Source organism: Fonsecaea monophora (assembly GCF_001642475.1).
Source record: "Fonsecaea monophora strain CBS 269.37 chromosome Unknown Scaff30, whole genome shotgun sequence".
NCBI classification, from domain to species: Eukaryota; Fungi; Ascomycota; class Eurotiomycetes; order Chaetothyriales; family Herpotrichiellaceae; genus Fonsecaea; species Fonsecaea monophora.
In genome coordinates this window covers 214537-238173 of record NW_019173961.1, presented here as the reverse complement: position 1 = coordinate 238173, position 23637 = coordinate 214537, and the positions used below count along the sequence as shown (strand labels likewise).

The 23637-nt window shown below is 50.6% G+C and overlaps 9 protein-coding genes across 9 annotated transcripts; 3 read left to right on the top strand and 6 right to left on the bottom strand.

Annotated features, from left to right (window-relative positions):
* Positions 1-2673: 2673 nt before the first annotated feature.
* Positions 2674-3372, bottom strand: AYO21_05060 (hypothetical protein; the record flags this gene model as incomplete). The annotated part of the gene is made up of 1 exon (XM_022655031.1): positions 2674-3372. The coding sequence occupies one exon, from the start codon at positions 3370-3372 to the stop codon at positions 2674-2676; it is 699 nt and encodes a 232-aa protein (XP_022512714.1).
* A 2173-nt stretch (positions 3373-5545) lies between these two features.
* Positions 5546-5959, bottom strand: AYO21_05059 (hypothetical protein; the record flags this gene model as incomplete). Its single annotated transcript, XM_022655030.1, has 1 exon — positions 5546-5959. One exon carries the CDS (start codon positions 5957-5959, stop codon positions 5546-5548), a length of 414 nt encoding a protein of 137 aa, XP_022512713.1.
* Positions 5960-6500: 541 nt separating this feature from the next.
* On the top strand, positions 6501-6888 carry AYO21_05058 (hypothetical protein; the record flags this gene model as incomplete). The annotated part of the gene is made up of 2 exons (XM_022655029.1): positions 6501-6603; positions 6659-6888. The coding sequence occupies 2 exons, from the start codon at positions 6501-6503 to the stop codon at positions 6886-6888; spliced, it is 333 nt and encodes a 110-aa protein (XP_022512712.1).
* A 3560-nt stretch (positions 6889-10448) lies between these two features.
* AYO21_05057 (hypothetical protein) lies at positions 10449-11403 on the bottom strand (the record flags this gene model as incomplete). The annotated part of the gene is made up of 2 exons (XM_022655028.1): positions 10449-10877; positions 10933-11403. 2 exons carry the CDS (start codon positions 11401-11403, stop codon positions 10449-10451), a joined length of 900 nt encoding a protein of 299 aa, XP_022512711.1.
* A 1457-nt stretch (positions 11404-12860) lies between these two features.
* Positions 12861-13892, bottom strand: AYO21_05056 (hypothetical protein; the record flags this gene model as incomplete). Its single annotated transcript, XM_022655027.1, has 3 exons — positions 12861-13414; positions 13472-13775; positions 13830-13892. The coding sequence occupies 3 exons, from the start codon at positions 13890-13892 to the stop codon at positions 12861-12863; spliced, it is 921 nt and encodes a 306-aa protein (XP_022512710.1).
* Positions 13893-14261: 369 nt separating this feature from the next.
* AYO21_05055 (hypothetical protein) lies at positions 14262-15108 on the top strand (the record flags this gene model as incomplete). The annotated part of the gene is made up of 3 exons (XM_022655026.1): positions 14262-14276; positions 14334-14417; positions 14485-15108. 3 exons carry the CDS (start codon positions 14262-14264, stop codon positions 15106-15108), a joined length of 723 nt encoding a protein of 240 aa, XP_022512709.1.
* A 1521-nt stretch (positions 15109-16629) lies between these two features.
* AYO21_05054 (hypothetical protein) lies at positions 16630-17600 on the top strand (the record flags this gene model as incomplete). The annotated part of the gene is made up of 3 exons (XM_022655025.1): positions 16630-16989; positions 17041-17407; positions 17458-17600. The coding sequence occupies 3 exons, from the start codon at positions 16630-16632 to the stop codon at positions 17598-17600; spliced, it is 870 nt and encodes a 289-aa protein (XP_022512708.1).
* A 928-nt stretch (positions 17601-18528) lies between these two features.
* Positions 18529-19359, bottom strand: AYO21_05053 (hypothetical protein; the record flags this gene model as incomplete). Its single annotated transcript, XM_022655024.1, has 1 exon — positions 18529-19359. One exon carries the CDS (start codon positions 19357-19359, stop codon positions 18529-18531), a length of 831 nt encoding a protein of 276 aa, XP_022512707.1.
* Positions 19360-19892: 533 nt separating this feature from the next.
* Positions 19893-22685, bottom strand: AYO21_05052 (hsp98-like protein; the record flags this gene model as incomplete). The annotated part of the gene is made up of 1 exon (XM_022655023.1): positions 19893-22685. The coding sequence occupies one exon, from the start codon at positions 22683-22685 to the stop codon at positions 19893-19895; it is 2793 nt and encodes a 930-aa protein (XP_022512706.1).
* Between the last annotated feature and the right edge of the window lie 952 nt (positions 22686-23637).

Genomic DNA, 23637 nt, shown 5'->3' with positions numbered 1-23637 from the left:
CGACGAAACCAGAAAACCCATCGCCTGTCTTATCGCGGCACATTTCAGCCAGGCGGGAGTGCCTTTCGCCAACCTGGGCTTTCGGAGAGAGAGAGAAGGGGGGTAAGGGGAAGAATTCTTCAGACATGTCACAATCAAATTGATTTGTGCGTGGAGAAGCGCAGCTCGCCTATCCATCATCCTCCTAAGCGAGTGTCTGGCACATCAGCCAAAAGCAGAGCAGGACAACTGGACAACTTGGATGGAAAAAGGACCAAGGAAACCCAAGCTCGGGCTACCTCATCAACATCCAATCCGCGGATGCTGCTAAAGGCGGTGGCGTTGGTGTCGGCACCAGCCAGCACATTGCAGATCTGCCATGCAAATATCACATATAGTATTGGTCGAGGGATGATGTACTCGGTACTCACAGGTCGCTGTAGCTACTCCGCAGTACTAATAGTACTAGGACTACCGAGTAGTCCTGGCAGAATAGTCTCGCCTGCACAACAATCAATGCACAACGCACAACGCACAATGACAGGATAGGACGCAGTGAAACCTTGTCAGTCAATCAAGGAGGCAGGAGGGGATGTGCAGCACGGTGCAGGGATCTCGGAACAAGCAAGGACACCTTTACGGGTGGAGTTTGTAGGAAGAGAAAGACGTTGAAGCTCCTCTATAAAAAAGGGGGTCGAGATATACCTCGTACAAGTATATGTGTCACTGTCGACGTCAAGTCAGTACCTCTTATCTGGGTGTAACATGGACCACAGAATAGGGTGGCTGGAGGGTCATTGATAATCATTCGCTATGTCGATTATATGGGCCTAGAACATGGCGATACAGTAGCGAGCAAAAATCCAAAAAATTGGCAGTTTTGCCGAGGGCATATCGTTGTAATAGCGAGTAGTTCCGCCTACAACGTAAAAAGCGGTGTATAAAGAATAGGTCGCTATGTAAGGGGTACAGCGTCCTATAATTCATCTATAGGCTTAATAGATTACTCGTTACTATATCTCCACGTAAATAGCCTTTTATAACGCGGTAGTAATGCCTTTAGGCGTGTTACGACCTGGCCAGAGGAGAGACCCGATGCCACGAACGCCCACGTGACACTAGACACTCTGCTTAGGCCACTAACTAAGGAGTCAGGCCGCTAGCTAAGTATCTGGCTTACCGTATGTACATAGTAAGAGGGGTCATACCTGTCAACCTTAAAGCCTCTTTAAGCGTTAATATCTCCATCTATAGGCTAGTTATCTATCATTATCGATCCTATAGTATATACATTCACCCTCCAGTTAGCTAACTAGTCTGATACCCGAGGAGGGGCGGGAGAGTAGGCCATGACAGGCTAAGGAACAAAGCATATAAAAGTACTAAGAAGCGGCTAGGCCTAAAAGGGCACTAGACTGTATACTCTATAGTGGACTGCGACAGAGTAGTACAGAGCACTACAGAGCGGGAGGCACTAGACTGTATACTCTATGATGGACTACCACAGAGTAGTATAGAGCACTATAGAGCGTTAACGAATCTCCTTCCTATATAGTTAAGATAACTTCCATAGTTCTCCTTCGTAGTCAACTTCGTTCACAAATAATCGAGTTCCTTCGGTTATATACTTTACGTATAGTCCCGTATACTATACTCTTAGTTTCGTCTCTACTATATCGTTCTACTACTATATCACTAAGCAAACTACTTCGAGTTTACTACCGGTACCTCACGTGTAAAGCAGCTCGTGATATATAAGGACACTCCTCTCCCTTAGATAGTTAAAGTCTTCTATAGTCGAATAGTCATACCTATCGGTTCGATCCTATAATGAGCCTATCTATTACCTATCTAGGTAATCCTCCGAGTCCTCTGAACAATAGTTATAGACCCAGGTAGTACTGGAGTAGCCTCTACTAGCTCCCGAGAGGTCAGAGATAATAGCCTTAAGGGCGTTAGCGTTACTATAGGCCGATTTACTCTCGTTAGCGCGGCTGAGGCGCGTACTTCTAGGAGGCGGCGAGAAGGTGTCGGTTCACGGCGAGGTCGCGTAGACATACTAATATATTCCCATGTACTATAGGATAGCTATTTACTATGTAAATTATGCTGTTCTAAAGTGCGTAGACCTACACCGTTATATACGTATATGGCGGTGTAACTCTTGTTGTGCCCTCGGCAAAACTGCTAATTTTTTGGATTTTTGCTCGCCACTGGACAAGAGGAGTTCCATCGACGCCCAGCTCACCTCGCGCCTCACCCGACCGGCGCCGCTTTTAAAACACCACTCACCAAAATCGTGCGCTATTACTTCGGTGTTAGGAATAGCCTACTATTATCCTTATCTATTATAGTACCTAAATCCTATTAATAATTACTAGGATTCTTAGTTTTTTACCCTAGGTAGGAGATCGAGGTACTATCTCTGACATTCGGGGTCGCATCTATTAACTAATCAGAGTGCGGGACGAAAGCCACCCAAAAGTCTACTAAAGTTTGCCACTTCCTGCCATAATCTGCCAGCTGCATGTGACGTCGGTACGTGCGGCCTCGTGTAGCCTCGTGTAGCGCTGGTCCGTGGCATCATAGGGCGGATTTTGTTGTGCCTGGTTAGATCTGGCGCGGTTCTTGACGATACCCACCCCTCCGGCGGTGTTGAGCCCCTTCGAATACCCACGCCACCTGTCCCTGACATCAGGTAAACCACCAGATGGCTATGAAGCCTGTACTTGGGTTGGTGACCTGATGAGTGACGTTCGTGCTATTAGGCACTGAATAGTCCTGAAAGCGGATATTTCGACCCTGGACAAAGCCTACAACAGCATGGGACATGAGGGTATCACTTGTGTAAATGACGCCGAATTCCCGTATATTCGAATTTGAAAGTACTATTTGCTGAACCTGTGGATATCGGCCAAGGGCTCGCTCCGCCGCGTCCATATCTTCGTCAGTGGCATTAGGTGAGAAAAACCTATTCGGCCAAAAAGCATGAAATCCGAATCCTGGAAAGCTTTGGCCCATTTGTTGGATCTGTGGCCACGTCAAACCCTGATTTCCGAATTGAATCGTGGGAAAACGCTGTTGCAGTTGTGGTACCGTCAAATTGAGAAGTACAGCCATAGTTGTGGGAGCACAGAGTGCTTCCGCTTCCCCAGTGTTGATTGGAGCATACATGCCAGGTCGTTGACGTAGGCGGTTGACAGTAGGACTATCCCATTCGGCTGCCTGATTATTCGGGTTGGCTTCGTTATCTGGTGAAAGTCGTCCCCTTGGCACCGGCGATATGGAGAGACGTGAGGTATCCTGTGGGTGACTTTCGTCCGGAGGCTCTGACATCGTTGATCTCTCGGCCGAAGTAGAGAACCGAGAGCCTGTAGAGCTGTGCTTGGCCATGGTAATTTACTGTGAATAACGTAGTATAGTGGTGATTAAAGATTAAGAAGACTTCACTTGTAAATCATAGCGAAATTCTAGCCGTTTAGATACGAACACGGATATTTATACGACTTTTCTTAATGGAAAGGACCATTATAAGGGGAAAAAAAAGATCCTCACTAGTGTGGACGTAAATATATTACACTAGAGAGAGTAATGCTCCACGGAAGGATTTCTGGTATAGGGCTAATAGGCACAGTGGCTATCACGGAATTACTCTAAACAAGCCAATTCTATGCCAGCTTAGCTTATCCATTTCCTTCGTAGAGCTATTCTAAGCATTTAACAGAGGAGCGTAGGATTTTAGACAGCCATCGGTAATTGCAGCTTAATATTTTCGGCCCTTGATATAGAGTTCTTGCAGGGGTCAGTGTGAGGGTTTGGAAAGAGTTCTGCAACTAGCTAGCCGACCTAGTAACAAGGAGGATAAACATGAGGAGAGAAGAAGAAGGAGGAATACTCCTCTCTCTCCTTATGTCGTACACTCCTCTGTAAGGAGTACCCATTGTCTTACCCTTTCTCTTTTATCCTTCCTCTTCCGTACATGCTAATCTTTCCTTGCATGCGCTCCTTACGCCTTTATCTCTCCTCCTTACATTCCCTTACGTACGGAGCCTCAGTTGTCAGGATCCTGCATCCCTTGCACCGTCTATCTCGTCCAATCAGGAGGCCGCATTTTACCTGTACATTGTACAGGCAAAGTTCGACCAATCAGGAGGTGGCATTAGTATGGCGTTCTGTCTTGGCGCTGGTTCGCCAGAACCGAGCCTTCTCCTGGGTTCAACCCATCACCGTCAGCAGAGCCAAATCAATGAAGTCGCAAGGATTAAGCGGCAGATTCTATTGTCAGATTTGTCGAGGTGAAGCTTCCAGATAGAGTGTGAGCATATACTGATGTGGGACGAGTCAGGAGTATCTGACATCAATTACACATACTGAAGAAAATCTATTCAGGGGATCGTTGAAGGCGGAACATATGCGGGCACGCCACCTAGCACGCATTTCATACCGCAAGCACTTTGGTCACATCCTGTCAGGAACGGCCTATATAAATAGGCAGAGGGTAGCGATAGGTAAGAGGTAGGTATAGGTATTCCTTGATAGTACATCTTAACTAAGACTCAAAGCATGAGGTAAGCTCCCTTCCCTCAGGCGGTCACCCAGGGGGTGACAGAATTCTGTCCCCACTATTAGGGTATTCTGCCGGGAATTCCTGCCTCATTGGGGACGGAATTCTGTCATCCCCTGGGTGGCGGTGAGTCTTAGTTAAGATGACTCAAAGCATGAGGGAAAGGAGCTTACCTCAGGCGGTGAGCACGCGGTGCTTGGTTAATAAGTGGTTGTCGCGTGCGTGTTGTACTTGGTGGTTCGTAATGCGCTTACGGTTCCCGGAACTGGATAATTAAAGTGACAATCTATAACGGCACAGCACATTAAGGAAAGAAAACAGGACGAACTCTACTAGCTGGTATGGATTGCTCAATACAAAGAGACTAAACTAGAGGGAAAGGAAAAGATCGAGGTTGCTCGAACCCAGACTGCGGCGAGAAATACTTTGGCCTACTAAAACTTCAAGGCTTGCCGACTCGTAGCCTTACTAAGGCTTCGACTAGTCCGATCGCGGACCACTACTTCGGGGCCGCATCTAACTAATCAGAGCGCGGGACGAAAGTAGTCTACTAAAGTCTGCCACTTCCTACCATAGTCTAGTAGCTGTATATAGCGTCGGTACGTGCGTCCTCGTACAGCGTCGTACAGCGCTAGTCCGTGGCATCATGGCGCGAGTTATGGTTAGATCTGGTACGGTTCGGGACACAGTCCATTTATTAAGAAATGTCTATGGAAATCGGCAGAGAGCAGCGGTGGATACTCCCCCTTCTCGCTGGTTTATGATAAGTCTTTAAGCATCAGAGGATGAATGAGCTGCTCATGCGAGGAATAGATACGACTGTTGCCCCTCTCGGCGTTCGTTCACAACACCATTGGCTTATCTGTACCCTGAAGTCTAATCTCTGAGCACTATATTGTCACGAACACCCATGTGACACTGCACACTCAGCTCAGGCCACCAACCAAGGAGTTCGTTCACAACACCATTAGCTTATCTGTACTCTGAAGTCTAATCTCTGAGTCAAGTGTACCCAATTTCAGTCAAAGCTTGCATGACCAGCTGTTGGATGACATCTGGATGAGGGTGTTTCCACTGGTTTCCTTCCTGGTTGATATCTGGGTGGGTGTTTTCTCGCTGGTCTCCTTCCTGATTTAAATTTGGGTGGCTAGTGTCGTCGTCATCGCCGTCCTTGCTGTGTTCCAAATCTTGTCCTAGCGACTCTGAGTCCCCAATTGCGACAGCGCAATCCAATTCGTTATGCTCTCCATCCTCGCCGTACTCCTCGTTGCAGTCCCAGTTGTCGGCGCCGTCGTCTAGGTTGGGATCGTCATAGTCGCCGTGATCGGAGTGCTCCTCGTAACCGGTATCCCAACCATACTCCTCAATGTCGTCTCTCTGATAGTATACGTCTAGGGAGCTGTGGTGGTAGGACATTTCCAAGCAATCGTTGTCCAAGTGCCGTCTATTTGCCAAAGAAAGATAAGACAAATTGTGTACAACCCTAAGGTCATCCCATGACTAGTAGTTATAGTCATTTAAGGCTATATCCTAAATCTCCTACGTCGCTTCCTTACCACAAGTTAGCCGGAAATAAGACTTAATATGTACGCCTTACCACACTGTGGATCATGAGGGGCGGCTTCTAATTCAAAGAAATCCATAACTCAAGCCATATTTATTAATAAACAGTAGGAGTATAGACTAGAGCACATAAGCTGACCGACCCTAACCATGAAAATTGAAACTTGGGCGTTGCACTGGATATTACCCAGTTTGTGTAAGACACCCACTCAGACAAGTCCTTGTCCCTTACCTATATCAAAGTCGGCGGTGACATGGGCCGAGTCGGATAAGCCCGCCTTTTGGTACTCCGGGTTTCCTCAAGGTAGTGGCCTGACCCGACCAATTTTAACGCCTACATAAAAGCGTTGTCCCTTTCAGAAGCGTACCATCGACGCCCAACATTTTACAAAGTATGGATTCACATTACGACTTCGACTCGTCCGGCGACATAGAGGACCTGGTGAGACGGTTGTCTAAGGCAGCGAACCACTATGAGACAGTCCACAACGATAAAGGTAAACGTGACCAAACATTACCTTTAATGGCTAGTACTTTACCTAACCGGTGTAGAACAAAGCGAGGAAGACGTACAGCGCCAGCTGCATTACATTTCAAGAGATATTGCCTGGCTGGCCCGAGATCTATCGAAACACTTCCCACACATTCAGGCATTGGAATTACTGCATAGAGACTGTTGGCACGCTTTCCTTGGAGAATTCGACGGCCACAAGGGCGTTCATCCTGATACGCACAAGAATTATGATGTCAGTCTTATCTATGGGAGACATAGGGAAGATTAAGAAGGGTCTAGTGATGGCATTAATAGTGGAAATTAAGAGGCCTAGAGGGATATTTTAGTCGAATCTAGGTTAGGAGACACGATTTCCTAGGTGAATACTGTTAACCGTAACCGTCCTCCTTTGAATAGTATACGCTGCGCACGACTTGTTCAGTGATCCTGTCACGAACTGCTAAGCATAACTTACACGTGACAACCCCTTATTATTTAAGCACTTTATTATCACGAACACCCATGTGACACTGGACACTCAGCTCAGGCCACCAACTAAGGAGTTAGGCCGCCAGCCAAGCAGCTGGCTTATCGCATGTATATAGTAGGAGAGATCATACCTATTAACCTTGAAGCCTTCTTCAAGCGTTGACATCTCTATCTATAGGCTAGTTATCTATCATTCTCGATCCCATAGTATATACATTCTCCCTCCAGTTAGTTAATTAGTCTGATAATAAGTGGCTAAAAGTGGTTTAGGCTCGTCCGGCTCGGTATCTTCCCGAGTGGCCTATTAACCCCTTTTACTAAAGGCCGTGTAGGTGGATACTTCTCCACTTTAAGTACTATACTCCTCTTATACGGTTTACTTTAGCTTCCTACGCTATTTATAATAGGGGAGCCATATACTCTATTATGTGAGGGTTTAGAAAGAGTTCTATAACTAGCTAGCTAACCTAGTAATAAGGAGGATAAATCTAAGGAGAGAGAAGGAGGAATAACGTCCCCTCCCTCTCTCCTTATATCGTATACTCCTCCGTAAGGGGTACTTAATGTCTTCCTCTTTCTCCCTTATCCTTCCTCTTTCGTACACGCCTTACGTTTCCCTTACCTTTGTCTCTCTTCCTTACCTTCCCTTACGTACGGTGTCTTAGTTTACTAGGGTTTGGTATCCCTTGTACCGTACGTGCCTTATCTAATCAGGGGGCTGTATTTATATAGGTAAATTCGGCTAATTAGGAGGTGGCGTCGGTCCTAACGTTAGTCTTAGCGCTGGTTCGTCAGAACCGAGCCTTCTCCTGGGTTCAACCCATCACATATTATACTCTATTACGCTCTTAGGATTAAATAGAGCTAGGGAGAGTATCGCTAAAACTTATTAGCTCTATAGTTTCTATACCTCCAATAGTCTTCCTTATAGTTAACTTTATTTATAAATAATTAAGTTTCTCTTAGTTATATACTTTACGTATAGTCCCGTATACTATGCTTTTAATTTTATCTCTACTATACCGTTCCGCTACTATATTACTAAGTACTGAGTAAACTACCTTAGGTTTACTACTGATACCTCACGTGTAAAGTGACTCGTAACAGTATAGTGACTCCAGCGCTCAGCCCCCAAGAGAGACGAGAGGCGACCCACGTGTTCACTGCAGTGTCGACGCATGCGAACCTTTGCAAAATCAGGAGCCTTACAAATAGTCTACCCTCGTCCGTATGACCTACGCATAGGCCCGCTCTGAAGCATGCAAAGATAAATTTTTGCGGTTTTTCTTCCCACACGCGCAGATTCCGACCGAAGCCCCGGAGAGCAGTCCAACCGCCTTACTCTGACCATGGACCTCGACTAGCGGCGTTCGCAGACCTGCTCATCGAGAACTTCTTCCTCCCCTGTTTAACGAAGTTGGACGATCTCGATCTTTTTAATCATCAGCTGACACTCAAGTGTCCCTTTAGTGAAAGCCTCGATGAGAAAAACGTCCACGTCGGAAGGATGGTGGTTCACCAACCGGCTCGGGCGCATGGATCGTTGCCTCGGGGGTTGTGAGATAGGACGGAAATATTGGCCGCATTCGAGATCAGCATAGTAGTCGACATCCTCGAGGCTGAAGGTGGAATGCTTGACGAAAGGAAAATCCGGACAGCCTAGCGCAGCAAAAGGCAGACAACCCCACAGGCGACGAGAAACAAGGGGAATCAATGAATCACACGAGGACAACGCTCTCCACGCTTGCATTCCTACTAGTGGTAGTGGCGATGACAAATACAGTGACAGTGGCATAGATTCAGATGCACCAGCATCCGGAATGAACGTCCTCTTTTGGAAGGGGATGCGCGGAGTGGCCACCTTGATCCGATCCGATCCTCTAGCCTCGAATCAGGCCGGGGCGTAGGTAGAACAAGGTGACAACAGCCTGAAAGACTAGGTCCAGGTGTATGGACGTCAACGGAAGCGGCTCCACCGGCCGTCGCAAGCCCGGTCGCGGTATCGGGACGTGTACGCGACATCTGAAGGGTCGGTGGAGGGCATACACGCGAGCGATAGAGAGCCATCGCAAGCCGTGCTCGAGCTGCTGCCGCTATCTATCTCAGCAGCATGGCAGGGCGTGTACCAAATACCGGCCGTACTCTTCGCTAACGAGAATGATCTTCGACTGAACGATATGGCATGTGTCTCATCTGTCCGGCTGATGCAAGCGAGCTAGGATACCAGGCTTTGCGCTCTCAGCGACATGTGTAGTCAACCTGTGTCGGAGTGTCCGAGGTGCAGTCCTCTCCAGGTAATGGCCAGAGTCGCCACCGAGTAGAAACGAACGAGGACCACCACAGCGCTAGGAATGCTCTCATTCAGAACCACGTCCCCGCAACGCAGCCTAGATGGAGAGAGGCGCGCACGCCTAGAGCGTCACTCTACTTACGCATAAATAGAGGCAGCTGCCCGGTTTAGAGCGTAAGGCGAGAGGCCCGACACGGGCAGGAGGTAGTTGTAAGCCTAATCTAGCGATTAGGGAGGCCAGCATTCTCTTCGGAAGGTAGAGGGCCGACAGGATTAGTCGACGGTGGTCGTAAGGAAGGAGGAACGCCATCTTCTTTAGCTGCCACGCATTTGGAGCGGTCGAGTGGGACCTGCAAGGGGACGGGCAGCAGCGTCGAGCAGCGTGGATCGAAGGGAAGGAAAATCGTCGAAGCGGCGAGAGGGATTCTTTATGAATATATCTTCTGGTCCCTTCAGAGTAGGGCGGGTCGACTCGGTTTTGCAAATATGTGGTCGAGGTCGAGGTAGCAGCCTTCTCAACGTGGAACCAGTAGCGCCGCTTTTAAACACCTCCTCCCGTTTAACTGGTTCACGACGGTGCATTCGAATGGCCAATAATAGAGGACGCATCCTTCTCCACCGGGGCGAGCCCGAGTCGATCGTCTGCCTGGCGCCCAGGCGCGAGGCGTCGCGGCCCCTATGGAGGGTGAGACACGGTTGACAGCTCACCCAGGCAAAGGCCTGACTCGCGCGCGCCCCGGGGGGGGGGGGGGGGGGGGGTGGGAAGCACAGGGCGGCGTCACCTTCGTCCCAAAGAGGGGTGAGCTCGCTCGTGATTTTACCTCCTTTTGGCTAAGAACAGAAAATCTTTCGTATACGTTGTAGCTCCAATCCCCGAAAATTCCACACGGTAACACATTTGATAGAGTCACTCCAAAGCATCCTTTCAATCCACTGGCCGTGGTCCGCAACGTGCTGTTCAACAGACACTGCCACTCCCCAAATCTATTTTACCGCAAGTCCCCAGCGCACGCTACATAAAATTCCGGACTCGGGATATTCGCTTCGGTGAGGGTCTGAGATGACTCACTCTATTTCTTATCAAAATACACCGTCTGCTTCTCCCCTTTCTCAGCGTACCTCTGCATCCGCTTCTTCGCCATGCTTCTTTCCAACAACACGCCCACAACCGCCACGCCCACACTCGCCGCCTCGAGCACCAGCAGCCCCGCAATCAGGCCCTGACTCACCTCACTTTCCATGCACAACCTCTTGAAGCCCGCAGGTATCGGGATCCCGTGGGATACGTACACTGGAATTTGTAGGGAGTGGGCATCGGCCATGAATTGCGAGGCACCGTGGGAGAATTTGCATGTCCATGATTGGATCGAGTCTCGTTGATGATGAGATGCGAAATTGGTGAGAATGCTGTTGAAAGGGATGGCGAAGAGGGCGAGGACAATGCCTGCTAGAGAAGAAGCAAGGAAGAGAAAATTGTACATGAGCGTACGGGAGTAAGGCTGTTCCCCAGATTAGAATAAAGTCATCGAGAAGCGTCCAGAGGGAAATATTTACCGTTGGAACGAGCGATACAACCACATAACTGAGACTGAGGATGATGATGAGGGTGGCTGCAATCAAAACGGCCAAAGTTGGCCTCACATCCACATTCGTCGGCCAAAGCGGTGGTAGATGCCACTTGGAACCCATGTGTGTTTTGTTATAGCTGTGCAAAACATGTCCCTCACAGCCCACAGCGGCTGTGGCAGTGGCAATGGTCAATATTGCCAGCGTACATCGAATCCACTGGAGCCATTTCGCCTGGCGTAGATAAGCAGATTCCTGGGCCGAAGATGCCGAGTGACGAGAATGTAAGGACGATGTAAGGAGTGGCGATGGTTGGATCAAGAGAGCGGATGCGTCGTACGCTGGAGTCGGTGGTGGTTCGAGTTTGTTCATGCTGGACTGGGGCTTCGGTGGACTGTTGAAGCGAGTCCCGCTTTCTGAAGACCAAGTAGGTTGGGAGGTGGTAAAGTGATTCTCCATGATATACAGAATCAAAAGGAAAAGCAAGTCAATCGACAACAGAAGACAGAACCTTTGGAAGATGGTGGAATGCGAAACCAGCGCCAAACAGACCAGAACTTGAACACAAGTGCCAGACAAGAGAGCATCGAGAAATAGACGAGGCTCTGTACTATTATATCCCAGCCGTATGATTCCTTCATGCACACTCACCTGGCCAAATGCATTTCACCTACAGTAGTGCCTGATCTATTCAAAGATCGTGCTTGTCTCTGACCGACCTCGCCGGCCAGCTCCAGACGAATCATCTTTCGAGTATCACCACCAGCAATACATGTTCGGCGGTTAGAAGGCTTGATCGATGAATGAAACAATCAATGCGCTGAGATGTGGGAATAGGAAGGATGACAGCCAGACGCTGTCCAAGCAAAGATGCAGGGGGGGATGGAGGAGCATCTGGGAGAATGAAATGACGAAGAGAGATTGAACGACCAGTGGGTCTCCAGCGCTTAGCTAATGGCTTGGCTCCTTTAAGAGCATCCATTGGCCAGTGAGCAGGCGCATGCAGGGCGCTAATCATATTTATAGTATGGCCCAAACGAGTAAGACCCACATTGTGTAGTTCAGTGGCTTCTGACTGGCCAGTCGGGCTTCATCTGCCGATCTTCTGCTTGGATCAACTCGCCAGCACACAACTCACCATCCTGATAATCATCAGCCACTCTGGCAAAAAGCCCAGCATCATTTGTTGCCGGCTCTTCTGCTCCAGCTGCCGGTGTACGAGGAGAGAAACCGGCTTCCACGCACATTGGCTCGCATCTGGGACTGTATCCCTGTGCAAATCCCGTCCCATCATTGGCCCATCTCCTTCCACCATCATCCCAGGCAAAGGCAGTTCTAGCCTGCGATCCGCGACTTCATGGCATGCTGAAAAGCAGATAGATGAGGAAACTAATTCCTCTATCTTCTGCTCGCTTCCGCATCAATGCCACTCTGCCATGACCCAGACCCTTCTCTTCCACTAGGTAAAACTTCGTCTTCCGCATCTCTCCCCACCGGCCATGCTTGAAACGGTTACACCATGGGCCACCAAATGGGTCTTCGTACCTCCTGGCCCGCCAAAATCTTAAACGCATTCCATCTCTCAACCAGTTTCGGCGTTGCTCTGTCCCATGACAAGTTGAGTGCCGACGCACCTCTCTCCACATGACTTGCACTTCATGCATAACATACTGAGATGCTGGTGAATGAACTTGAGTCTTCCTTCCGAAACCAGTATCTTCTTCGCCGGATTCGGGACATCGGAGAATTTCTCAACTTTGACCAGCGCAACCTTATGCACGCTCGGACCTCTTGGTCTTTTAGTCAATATGACCTGTCACATTCTGCTTCCCCGGGAGCTGATGTTCTCGATACTCTCGTATCGAGGCTGCTGCTCGTGGAGGGGTGAGTTCACGGGTAATTCGAGTACCAGGTCTTCACACCGCGTCGAATATGGAAGCGACCTTTTCGAGGGCTTGCACTTCCTCCGGATCCACCCGCTTGCCAGACAATACTGTCGAATCTTCTCCCGAGGCTTCGCCATGGCGCTCAAGATGTGATCGCGTTCGCTGCTCGATATAACCTCTGCGCTCCTCTTTGAGTTCATCCTTGGCACTCGAGATGTTTTTATCTGTATCTTTCAACGAGGCCAGCTTAGGTCGCAATTCGGCGAGCAACGACTTGAGGGCGGGGAGCTGTGAAACGGCGAATTTCGTGTTGGTGGTTAAACGGCGATTGTCAGGGTGCTGGGTTACATTGAGAGTCTGACCAGATGCGCCGTTCATGAGGAATGACAGGCTGTTTGCGGAGTCGGGGGAATCGCCGATCAAACTTCTCAGTTGTTGCAGGATTGCCTCATTGCGCCTATACTCTTCTTTGAGGGCATGTGAGACAGTCCTCGTGGCGGCCAGCTTGCGCCGCAGTAGTTGCACGTTATCAACTGTGGGCGCGTTCGCCGGAGGTGGGAATGATATGTTCTGCGCGCCGTTAGCTGGAATTCCCGAGTCGCTCGCTCTTCTGCACAGTTACTCGCCCACCTCGTAATGACTCAACTGGACCCAGTTGACCAATTCTGTAGGCACAGACAGGATATTCCTCAGCACATATATCTCAAACTTGTCAAAATTCTTATCGACCGTCGAGTTGAGCAGTGTCTCAAGTTTGTGGAGGCCTTCTTCGATCTCTTTCTTTGCCTCGGGGAACTCCAAGTCTTCCACGCCATCATCGCTGACAGTCTTGACGGCCTTGAAGCCCAACTTCTCGGGATGCGTTGACAGAAGTCCGGTTTCCAGGCTGCCGACTCCTTGGTAAACGAAGTTGTTGACCGAGTTGATTATGTCGTCAATCAGTGACTGCGGCTCGTTAGCATTCGAAAATGGCTATTATGTCATCGCAAGTGACTTTACCAAAGGCGTATACTGTAGATGCTCAGTCAAGAGCGACGTCGCCCCTTGCGAAGAATCGGCCATGACGCTGCTCTCAAAGGAGGGGAAGGGAAAAATGTATTAACTGTGTAGAGGGTGATGATGTCGTGTTTACTGTATGACACGCGCCACGCCCAATGTTTTGGGTCTTGGGGCTCACGGGCTGCAACTCCGGGCACCCACGGCACCCCGGGGCCAGTCGGCGAGTCGGGAAACTACGGCCATCAAATGACAACTGAAATGACATTTCTCTTCGCACTCACTTGACAACCACTTTCGCACCCACCCACCTCATCTCCCGCACATCAGCCCCGTCCATCTCTTTATCACCAGTCAGACCTCCAAAATTACGCAGCTGAGACGATCACGCCCAGTGTCATTCTCGAACCTCGACACTTCTGGCCCAAGTTCACCATGGGTGGTCCAGGCGTAAGTTGCTGCTTGACTTTCACCTTTCATCGACGCATGCTAATCAGCTCCCTTTAGTCAGGAGGGTACAAAAACAAACCAGGTGATACCGAAACTCATTCAGCATGGGATATTATTCCTCAAGATCCAGAGGGCACTCAGGTATGGCCTGGCGCATCATCATCATAATCATGTTCTGCCCTAACACCTCTCACTAATGTCCACCCAGAAGCTGGCGCAGGTGCGATGCAAATACTGCAGCAGAGAAATGGCCCAGCATACCTCCCGACAGCGCGTCCACCTTCTCAGCTGCCGAAACTACCTTGACGCGATGAAAGAACAAGGCATCGAGAACAGTATTACTCGTCAAGCCGCCGATCCTCAAGCATTTTTTAGAAGCTCTGACTGGGCGCAAAGAACCACCGAGGCAAAGGCTCCAAAGGTCCTCAAAATGGGCGATCACACTACCGCTGTGCGCATTCAGGCATTGGCGCTGGCGGAAGCGAGCATTGCATACGATCGCATCCAGGAAATCACTGGAATGGACCCGAAAGTGATGGCTGGCCTGCGACGACTTGCGCGTGAACGTGGATACGACCCAAGTGTCTCGATGCAGCTGAAAGAAGAATACGTCCTTGATCCCCCAAACACCCCTCGCCCTCGGGGCCGACCACCTAAGAAGAGGAAAACTGAGGAAGAGGTCGATCCCGCCTTGACCAACATGCAGCAAGAAGGCTCGCGACCCCAGAGTCCCAGTTACAGTGGCACACCCACCAACCGCAGCAATCTGCCTCCCGGACAGTGGGATTTCATCGCCCCTACACCACCACCCAGTGGGTACACCATGACCTGAATGCTCAGTGGAAGGCCTTCGCTCGTTGGACGACTGTGATAGTTCAGAGTGAGGCCATCCAAATTCAAGGCGCAAGGGCCGGAGGGCAAGGTACGGTTGTTATTATTCGAGTTCAGATTCCCAGCCCAGGCGCTCAAAATCAATGGTACCGAGGCACGGAGTTATCGTGGGAGTACTTCTATCGATAATGCTGGAAGATTAATGTATGATTATGAAGGGGGAAAAGTACTTGTGGGAAGTCTGGGTTTGCGACACTTGACGGACTGAATTCATTGTACGCTTCAACCAGGGAGGCGATCCAGAAAGGACTGCTGAGAAGACAAGGTAGCAGAGTGTAACGGACTAGCGAACAGCTAATCAAACCGAAGTTCAAAACTTCATGTAGCGGAGCACCAAGTTATCGGCCATGCCTAGGAAGAGCTCGTCTGTCCGCATTGAGTAAGAGACTCGCCCAGTTAAGCGTCTTCATCACACGGATCATCAAGGGCACTCTCGGTAAGGGACATGCCGACTTAGGGCAAGGTCCTAGCAATGACTCTGAAAGTGGCTGAGCGGCGCAGTATCTGATTATTTGTCCCTGTGAAACTCGGAAGGCTGGATCCCGAGGCTGCAACCCCGGAGAATAGAACAAGGGTAGAGCCGGAGACAAGCTTTTTGGGAGTCGAATTCAGGCCCAGATCGAGGTCCTAGGGCTGCAAGATCCACGTGAAGCGAGTAGGATGGCCGGTAAACGAGATAGAAGGGAGATGAATGGCGATGGAAAGGGGAGACGCTTGACTCCTCCAGGTGCCAAGAAGAGATATCACGCTATTCCACAAATGGAAAGGCCCGCTCCGCCAGTCGGAAACGTCTTGTGCCTCAGAATCGCACTCCTGCTCCTGCCCCAAACACGATTCAAAACCACCCAGCGCTTCGGATGGCCCTCTCTCCTCCTACTCTGCGACACTCGACTCCTCCTGTCGCGCGCCTCCGCTGTGACTCTATTCCTAGCTATCGACATTTTGGCGCCCACCCTCCTTGCTTCTTTGCGCTCTCTCCGCAAGGATTTTTCTCGCCTGTCCCGTCTCAGATATCCTCCGTCCACCTGAGACGGATATGTGACGACTCGTCCACAATGCCTTGGAACCTCCTCCAGGGGCAAAAATGACCAGGTGACGAGACTCTGGGAGTCCCATAACCCTGGCCTATCGAGATCCATAATCTCAATTCCAAGATCCGGACTCTCTCCTGTTCCGTGCTTTGCACAGCCTCCTCGTTTTGTCGCTGGCCTACATATGTCTCCTGTGTTGCTGTTTCGAAATGTGTTTCTTTCCTCTCTCCATTCCATCTTTATTTCATACCAAAAGTGGTCTTCGTGTACTTCCACAGTACCGGTCCTGTTCATTCCTTTCTGCTGCTTGACGCACTGCAGTTTTCTGTTCTTGCGCCGGTCGCTCGTTGTCTCGCACCCATCCCAACTGTCCATCTCCAGTCTCAAGTATTATTCCAAAGTCACTTTCCCCTTGCAAGATCCCAGCAGACATGTCTCTCAAGACTCTCATCTCGACATTTTTCGCGGCATCTGCCCTCGCGCAGAGCTATGGCGGCGGTAGTTACGGTGGCGGCAGCTACGGTGGTGGCGGTGATTCAGGCAGCGGCGGCGGTTGGAGCAGCTGGGGCAGTGGCGGCGACAAGCAAGGACCTCCAGCATTCGCCGCAGCATCCTGCCCATCGGGTTGTCAGCCCATTCAGACCGGCGCTGCACCACCAATGGCGACTCAACCAGGCCAATTGATCGTCCAGGTTGTCTCTGTCTCAGACGCAAACGGATCTTTGAAATATTTCCCCGACAAGGTCACGGCACCAGTCGGGTCTGTGGTCCAGTTCCAGTTCCACCCAAAGGTTTGTCTTCTGCACCAACTTGGCCTGTCTCAAGTCTAATTGTTTGCGCAGAACCACACAGTGACAGAGTCATCGTTTGCTGAACCTTGCAAACCGATCGCCTCCAATCTCACCTCGGCTACTCGTCCTGGGCTGAAATCTGGATTTGTCCCTGTCACCGGTTCGGAGCCATTCACTCCAGTCTACAACGTCCTGGTCAACGATACCAAGCCCATCTGGATCTACTGCGGCCAGACCAACCACTGCGCGAAGGGTATGGCCATGGTCATCAACCAGAACGACTCCTCGCCCAATACTATTGACGCCTACATTGCCAACGCGGCCAAGCTACCACTCGTTAACGTTACTGCGCCTCCCGCTGGCTCCCCACCACCACCCCCGGCTGTCCCCCTGCTTCTCCCCCTCCGGCTGAATCGTCGTTTGCTTTTGGTGCGCCACCTCCGGAAAGCTCGCCTGTCGCACCACCAGCGCAGACCATTGCGCCGCCACCTTCATCGAGCGCAGTCGTGGCTCCAGCTGTATTCACCGGTGCCGCTGTTCCGGGATTCGTGCCTCAGTCATCGACAGGTGTGGTCGGTATCGCTCTCGGCGCCCTGTTGGCGTTGTGGTAATTTACCTTTTCTTTCTTGGATTGACACGGGGCCCAATATCCCCGCTCATCCACACGAGCAAAACAAAAGCTCTCAAGAGTCCGGCGCAAAAAAAAAGAAGAAGGGAGAGAGAACCGACTTTCAGAAGCCCGCCACACATCCCGGCGTTGTTTGTGAGAGGAGGTTCCAACGAAGCCATTATTGTCCTCAGAATTCCCCCGGCAAGGTCCCGAGGTCGAGTCGAGTTCAATTATATAGAAACTGGCAGCCACAAATTTTTAGGAAAGGAAGGGGAGAGGGGAGGTTATTATTTTTTCAAGAGACTCAGCAAGGAGGACGGACGAACTTGGAAAGTTGGGAGGCCCCAGTTGCCCCAGCACCTAAAGGACGACTTTTTTTGTGCAAAGACTTTTTTTTCATTATTGATCCGGATTTTTACCACCATTTGATACCAAAGCTAGCCTCTGCATATAGATGTACAATGTGTAAGCTGCATGCGACGTGTGTAACAACTATTTACCTGCCTAGATACCTAGAATACCTATTTTAGACACTTATTTATCCTAGATACCTTCTGTGCCTCCCGAGGTACAGACCAGAAGATAAAAGGAATATACATACTCCCTGCTTGGGGGAAAGATCTCAACAACACGTTTGACAAACACTCAGACAGCAGACAAAGACAATGTCGCTGACAGGCCTCGTCAAGTCAGGGTGTCCTCTACGGTGGTAAGAGTTGGAGGGTATTTACATACGAGGCACTACATGTATGTATGCCTTTGCTGTTCTTTTCATCAGAACAAACACCAGAAAAGACAGAGTGCTCCGTTCCGTTTCAATTTCCTCTCGTTGTCGTTATATAGGTGTCGTCATTAGGCTTTTATTTGATTCCCATCCCCTGCCATAGAGGAAGGTATGTATGAACTCGGTACGATATATGTGTTGGCGTTCAGAAATCCAAACACAGCTGCACCCCGACCCTCTCGAGGTCCTCGACTTCCAGCCAGCCCGTGTCTCCCACCACGCCGCCGTCGCCACTCCCCCGCGCGGCGGCGCGCTCCCGCTTGTCGTCCACGCACCGCCTGATGGCCTCCTTGACGAAGATGTCGGCGTACTTTCCCATGAGATGCCTCGCGTCCGCGGACAGGGAGGTGTGGTCGGGCTTTAGGAAGTGGGCGTGCATGATCCGGTGGATGAGCGGGAGGGGTATTGACGGACTCGTCGAGGATGTTGGGTTTCCACCTGTCCCGTTTGTGGTGACCTCGGCGAGGATGAAGTCGGGTTCTGGGGATGATAGGTTGAGATCGCGGTCGTGGAACAGGGAGGCTTCTTCCTCCTCCTCTTCTTCTTCCCCGTCCTCTTCGCCTTGTGCGTTGGTGTCGTCGTCATTGTCATGATCATCTTCATGGCCAAGGCTCTCATCCTCCTCGACCCTGGTGTCCATATTCTCGTCCGACCCAGCACCATCTCCGTCGTTGTCTTCTTCTTCCGGATTAGAATCCGAGTCTGCGTCTGACTCTCCAAGTATTGCTCTCATCGTCCCCGCCGCACCTCTCCGTTTCGTTTTCTGCGGCTTCGTCTTCTGTCCGGCTCTCTGGTTCCCTTGCTGGAGCTGTTTACGTACTTTCGAGTTCCCCGTTGCCCCCAGACTGCGTCTGGCTGCTGCGCTCTTTGTGATCGCCGCACCCTTCTCTTTCGTCGATTTAGTAACCTTTGACTTCCCCGGCCGGGGCGGGGAGAATGCATTCTTCGGTTTTCTGATCGTTGTCGAGGGCGCCATGTCAGCCCGGTCCCTGCGACTTCAGAGGGTGGAAAGAGGAGTATTGTGGATTTTCAAAGGGCAAGTGACTTGTAATCGTTTGGCGTGGGAACTGGATGCAAGTTTGTTCTCTCTATCTCTGTGCTATGCGTTGGCCGAGTCTGAGAGTCTGAAAGGGTTGTTTCTGTCTGTTGCGTGAGCGTGGCTGTCCGCGGACAACGTGATGCCTGTTACAAATATTCGACGCGCTCAGAAAATGACATCATAGACTAGCGCGTCTTGCACGCGTCAAGGCTCTACCACTTCCACCAGCAGTGCACAAGAGACAATTCAATGGAAAAGATACTAGGTACTACGGATTGAATCTGCAAAGTGATTGTATGATAATTTTATTAAGACCGTGTAAGTCTACTACAGGTCTAAATGTATCATGACTCATGCTACATAAAGTGCCCATGAAGTATTCCCAACCGAACGCCGTTCGCTTTTTATGCAAAGTCATCACTCATTTCTCCTTCAACGCCTAGCCTTGCTGTGCGCGAGCCTTGACCATTTTACTCGTAAAGGTCCATGTTTCCATTGGCTCCATCCTCCAGCTCCAACATGGCATCCTCATCATCAAGCATATCTTCATCCTCTTCCATCTCACTGTCGGTGTGGTTGGGCAATACCACGACGCGTCCATCCTCCAAGACGACATTGGCCGTCTCTCCATCTTTGATGGCGCCTCTCAAGATCAACACAGCCAGGCGATTGAGAATCTCCTTCTCGATCAACCTCTGCAGAGGACGGGCGCCATACGCAGGTGAGTATCCAGCAGCGCCAAGGTAGTCTTTGACCTCTTCGCTTGCGTTGATGGTGATCTTCTTGTCGTTGCTTTCGAGTCTCTTTTGGATCTCGCTTAGTCTCAGATCGACAATCTTGCGGATTTCTCTCCTTGTGAGACGGTTGAAGATGACTATTGAGCTGATTCTGTTCAAGAATTCTGGCAGGAAGTAGTTCCGCAGAGCGTTCATCACCAATTCCTTGGTGGTTGGGTCGATCTTCCCATCTGGTGCAGTGTTGCGAGACAGATATTCGGCACCAAGATTGCTCGTCATGACCACGATGCAGTTCTTAGCGTCGACAACACGGCCTTGGCCATCGGTGATTCTGCCGTCGTCCATGAGCTGGAGCAGCACGGTGAGCACCTCTTTGGCAGCTTTCTCCACCTCATCGAACAACAAGATCGAGAAAGGCCGACGTCGCAACGCCTCGGTAAGCTGTCCACCAGCGTCGTGTCCAACATATCCCGGAGGTGCACCAATCATTCTCGACAGTGAATGTCGTTCCTGATATTCTGACATGTCGAATCTGATCATGGCCTTCGGGTCGTCGAACAAGAACTCGGCAAGCGCCTTGGTCAACAGCGTCTTACCAGTACCAGAAGGACCGCAGAACAAAAAGCTTGGTGGCTGGTTGGGGTTGCCCAGGCCAGAACGTTGGAGTCGGATTGCATTTGAGACGGACTGGACAGCCTCTCTTTGGCCAACCACAATGCGCTGCAGATGCTGTTCCATGTGGAGAATCTTCTCCTTCTCGGAAGCACGCAGCCTCGTGATGGGGATACCGGTCATCTTGGCGACGATGGCGTTGATTTGTTCGGGTCCAACTGCGTCCGTAGGTGAAACCTCACCCATCGCACCCAGTCTGGCATGCTGCTCCGCATCCGCCTGAGCTCTGGCGTTCTCGAGGGCGCGGATCTTGGCAGCCACATCGGGGATGGCGTAGTATGTCAAGTCTGAAGCAGTCTGGAGGTCGTTGGAACGCTCTGCTTCGTCTCTCTTGTTCTTGAGCTGTTCCAATTTGATCTTGGCCTCCTGGATTTCTCGGGAGCGAGCCTTCTCACGTTCGTAGTGTTCCTTCAACGGTTCCAGCTCCTCCTTGACGTTTGCGGCTTCAAGCTTGGCCTCTTCCAGACGCTGAACCGACGATGGATCTGTCTCACGTTGCAGGGCGTGAATCTCGATCTCGAGTTGCCGGAGTCGTCGTTCAAGGTTATCGAGAACTTCGGGTTGAGATTCTCTAATGACACGGACGTCTGCTGCTGCTTCGTCGATAAGATCAACGGCCGAATCGGGTAGACGCCTCGATGTGATGTACCGAGCGGCAAGAGTAGCGGCCGCGACAATGGCGCCATCTAGAATGGTCACACCGTGGTGGACCTCGTATCGCTCTTTCAAGCCACGAAGGATGGAGATTGTCTCTTGCACGGTAGGTTCCTTAACCAAGACTTGTTGGAATCTTCGTTCGAAGGCAGCATCTTTTTCAATGTATTTGCGGTACTCTGCGAGAGTGGTGGCACCGATACAGTGAAGCTGACCACGGGCCAGCATGGGTTTGAGCAGATTCGCGGCGTCCATTCCACCCTCGCCACTGGCACCAGCGCCCATGAGAAGATGGATTTCATCCACAAAGAGAACGATCATCTCGTTAGAAGCCTCGATCTCTTTGAGGACACCCTTCATTCTCTCCTCGAATTCACCACGGTACTTGCTGCCAGCAACAAGAGATCCCACATCCAGCGAGAGAAGCTTGCAGGCGGCAAGATTGGCAGGCACATCGGCATTGATGATCCGCTGTGCCAGGCCTTCAATGACGGTGGTTTTGCCGACACCAGGCTCGCCAATGAGGACGGGGTTGTTCTTCGTTCTTCTGGACAGAATTCGAATCACTCTGCGGATCTCTTCCTCTCGTCCAATCACGGGATCGAGTTTGCCTTCTCTTGCAAGTTGTGTCATGTCAATGGTGAATTTCTTGAGGTTTTCGTTCTCCTCCTCTGAATCGGCTTGTTTTGAGTCGACCCGCTTCGTGCCACGTATTTGTTGAATGGCCGAGTCGATGAGTTTGGTATTGGGAACGTTTGCCTCCCGCAGGGCTTCTTGAATCTTCGGATCTTGCGCTAGGGCTGTGATCAAGTGGTCAATGGCCACGTAGGTATCTTTTTGCGTCTTTTGCAGTTCCTGGGCGGATCTGATCACTTTCGAGAGGGACGGCGACATGGTGACATGTTCGGGCGGAGGATCTTGACTCGGAAGCCGCACCAGGGCTTTCTTGAGTGCTCTGTCGAGTAATTGGACATCGCCATGTGCTCTTTCGACCACCTGTCTGAAGAGTGGAGCCGAAGCGTGCGACTGTGAGGCATTGACTGTCGTCTGTTGGTCCTTTGATTCGTCCGGAGGAGGGTCAAACAGAGAAACTGCCAGGTGGAGTGGTAGAATCTGTGAATGTGCATATTGTTCAGCGAGATTTGCGGCATCGCCGAGTGCCTTTGCGGCACGATCAGTGAACTGAGGCACACCCGCCATGGTTCAATGATGTGTATGTGTAGTTAGGATTATGTATTATTTCGTGTAGGAAGTTTGAGAGAAGTCTAAACAGTCACAAAATGGAGTGAGAAGCATGTTAATAAAGTGATTCTTGTACCCGGGAACTGTGCCCAAAGTGGAGCAAGACGTGTTGGTGGCTATGACATAGGTTGGCTGGCTGGCATCTTCCAGAATACCCTGGCACCGCTTGGCACCTGCGGGGAGGTTCACCGAGATTCCTGCGCACCAACCCTGGCGCCCGCCCTCAGGAACAAAGTTCTCTCGTACCTCCCGGTGACTTCCAGCAACCTCTCGCCATAGTCACCTCACGTTCCCTCCCGATCCGACCATTCATCAGACCACCACCGTCGAATTGACTTCAGGTGGTTCTCACCAACATTAACAATGCACACACGACACGAAAGCGGTCAGAGACTGCGACTGCAAGAGGAGGTATACTGTGAAAGGTCGAGACAATGGCAGACCATGTGAAGACCTACAGAGAAAGAGGTCAGTCCTCGGCGTAAAGGTAAACATGAACTTCAAAAGAGATATGGACAGAACGGGTAACAAGAACCACTGGTACCGTATAAGCCCATCGATACCTCCTGTCCTTCAGGTGATTGTTCTGGTATACATACCTATCCACTCTACATACTTTTACCCCTCAAGCGAACCCGCAAGGCCGGCTAGCTGCGTATTGACTGACCACTACCTCTTTCGACAAGACATCTTCACTGTATCCCAATCGGTAAATGTTGAGCCGGTTGCTGGTTTGTCACTTACTCCTCGGAAGTGCATCCGGGAATACCACTGACGTCGTTGTCTGCAGCCTGACGAAGAATTACTCGGCTAGTAGCTGGTCTCTTTAGGTGCTCAAGTAATGAAATTATTCAGTCTGTGGATTGGCTAATCGTAAACACACGAGAAAGAATCAGAGGCAATCTGGGGC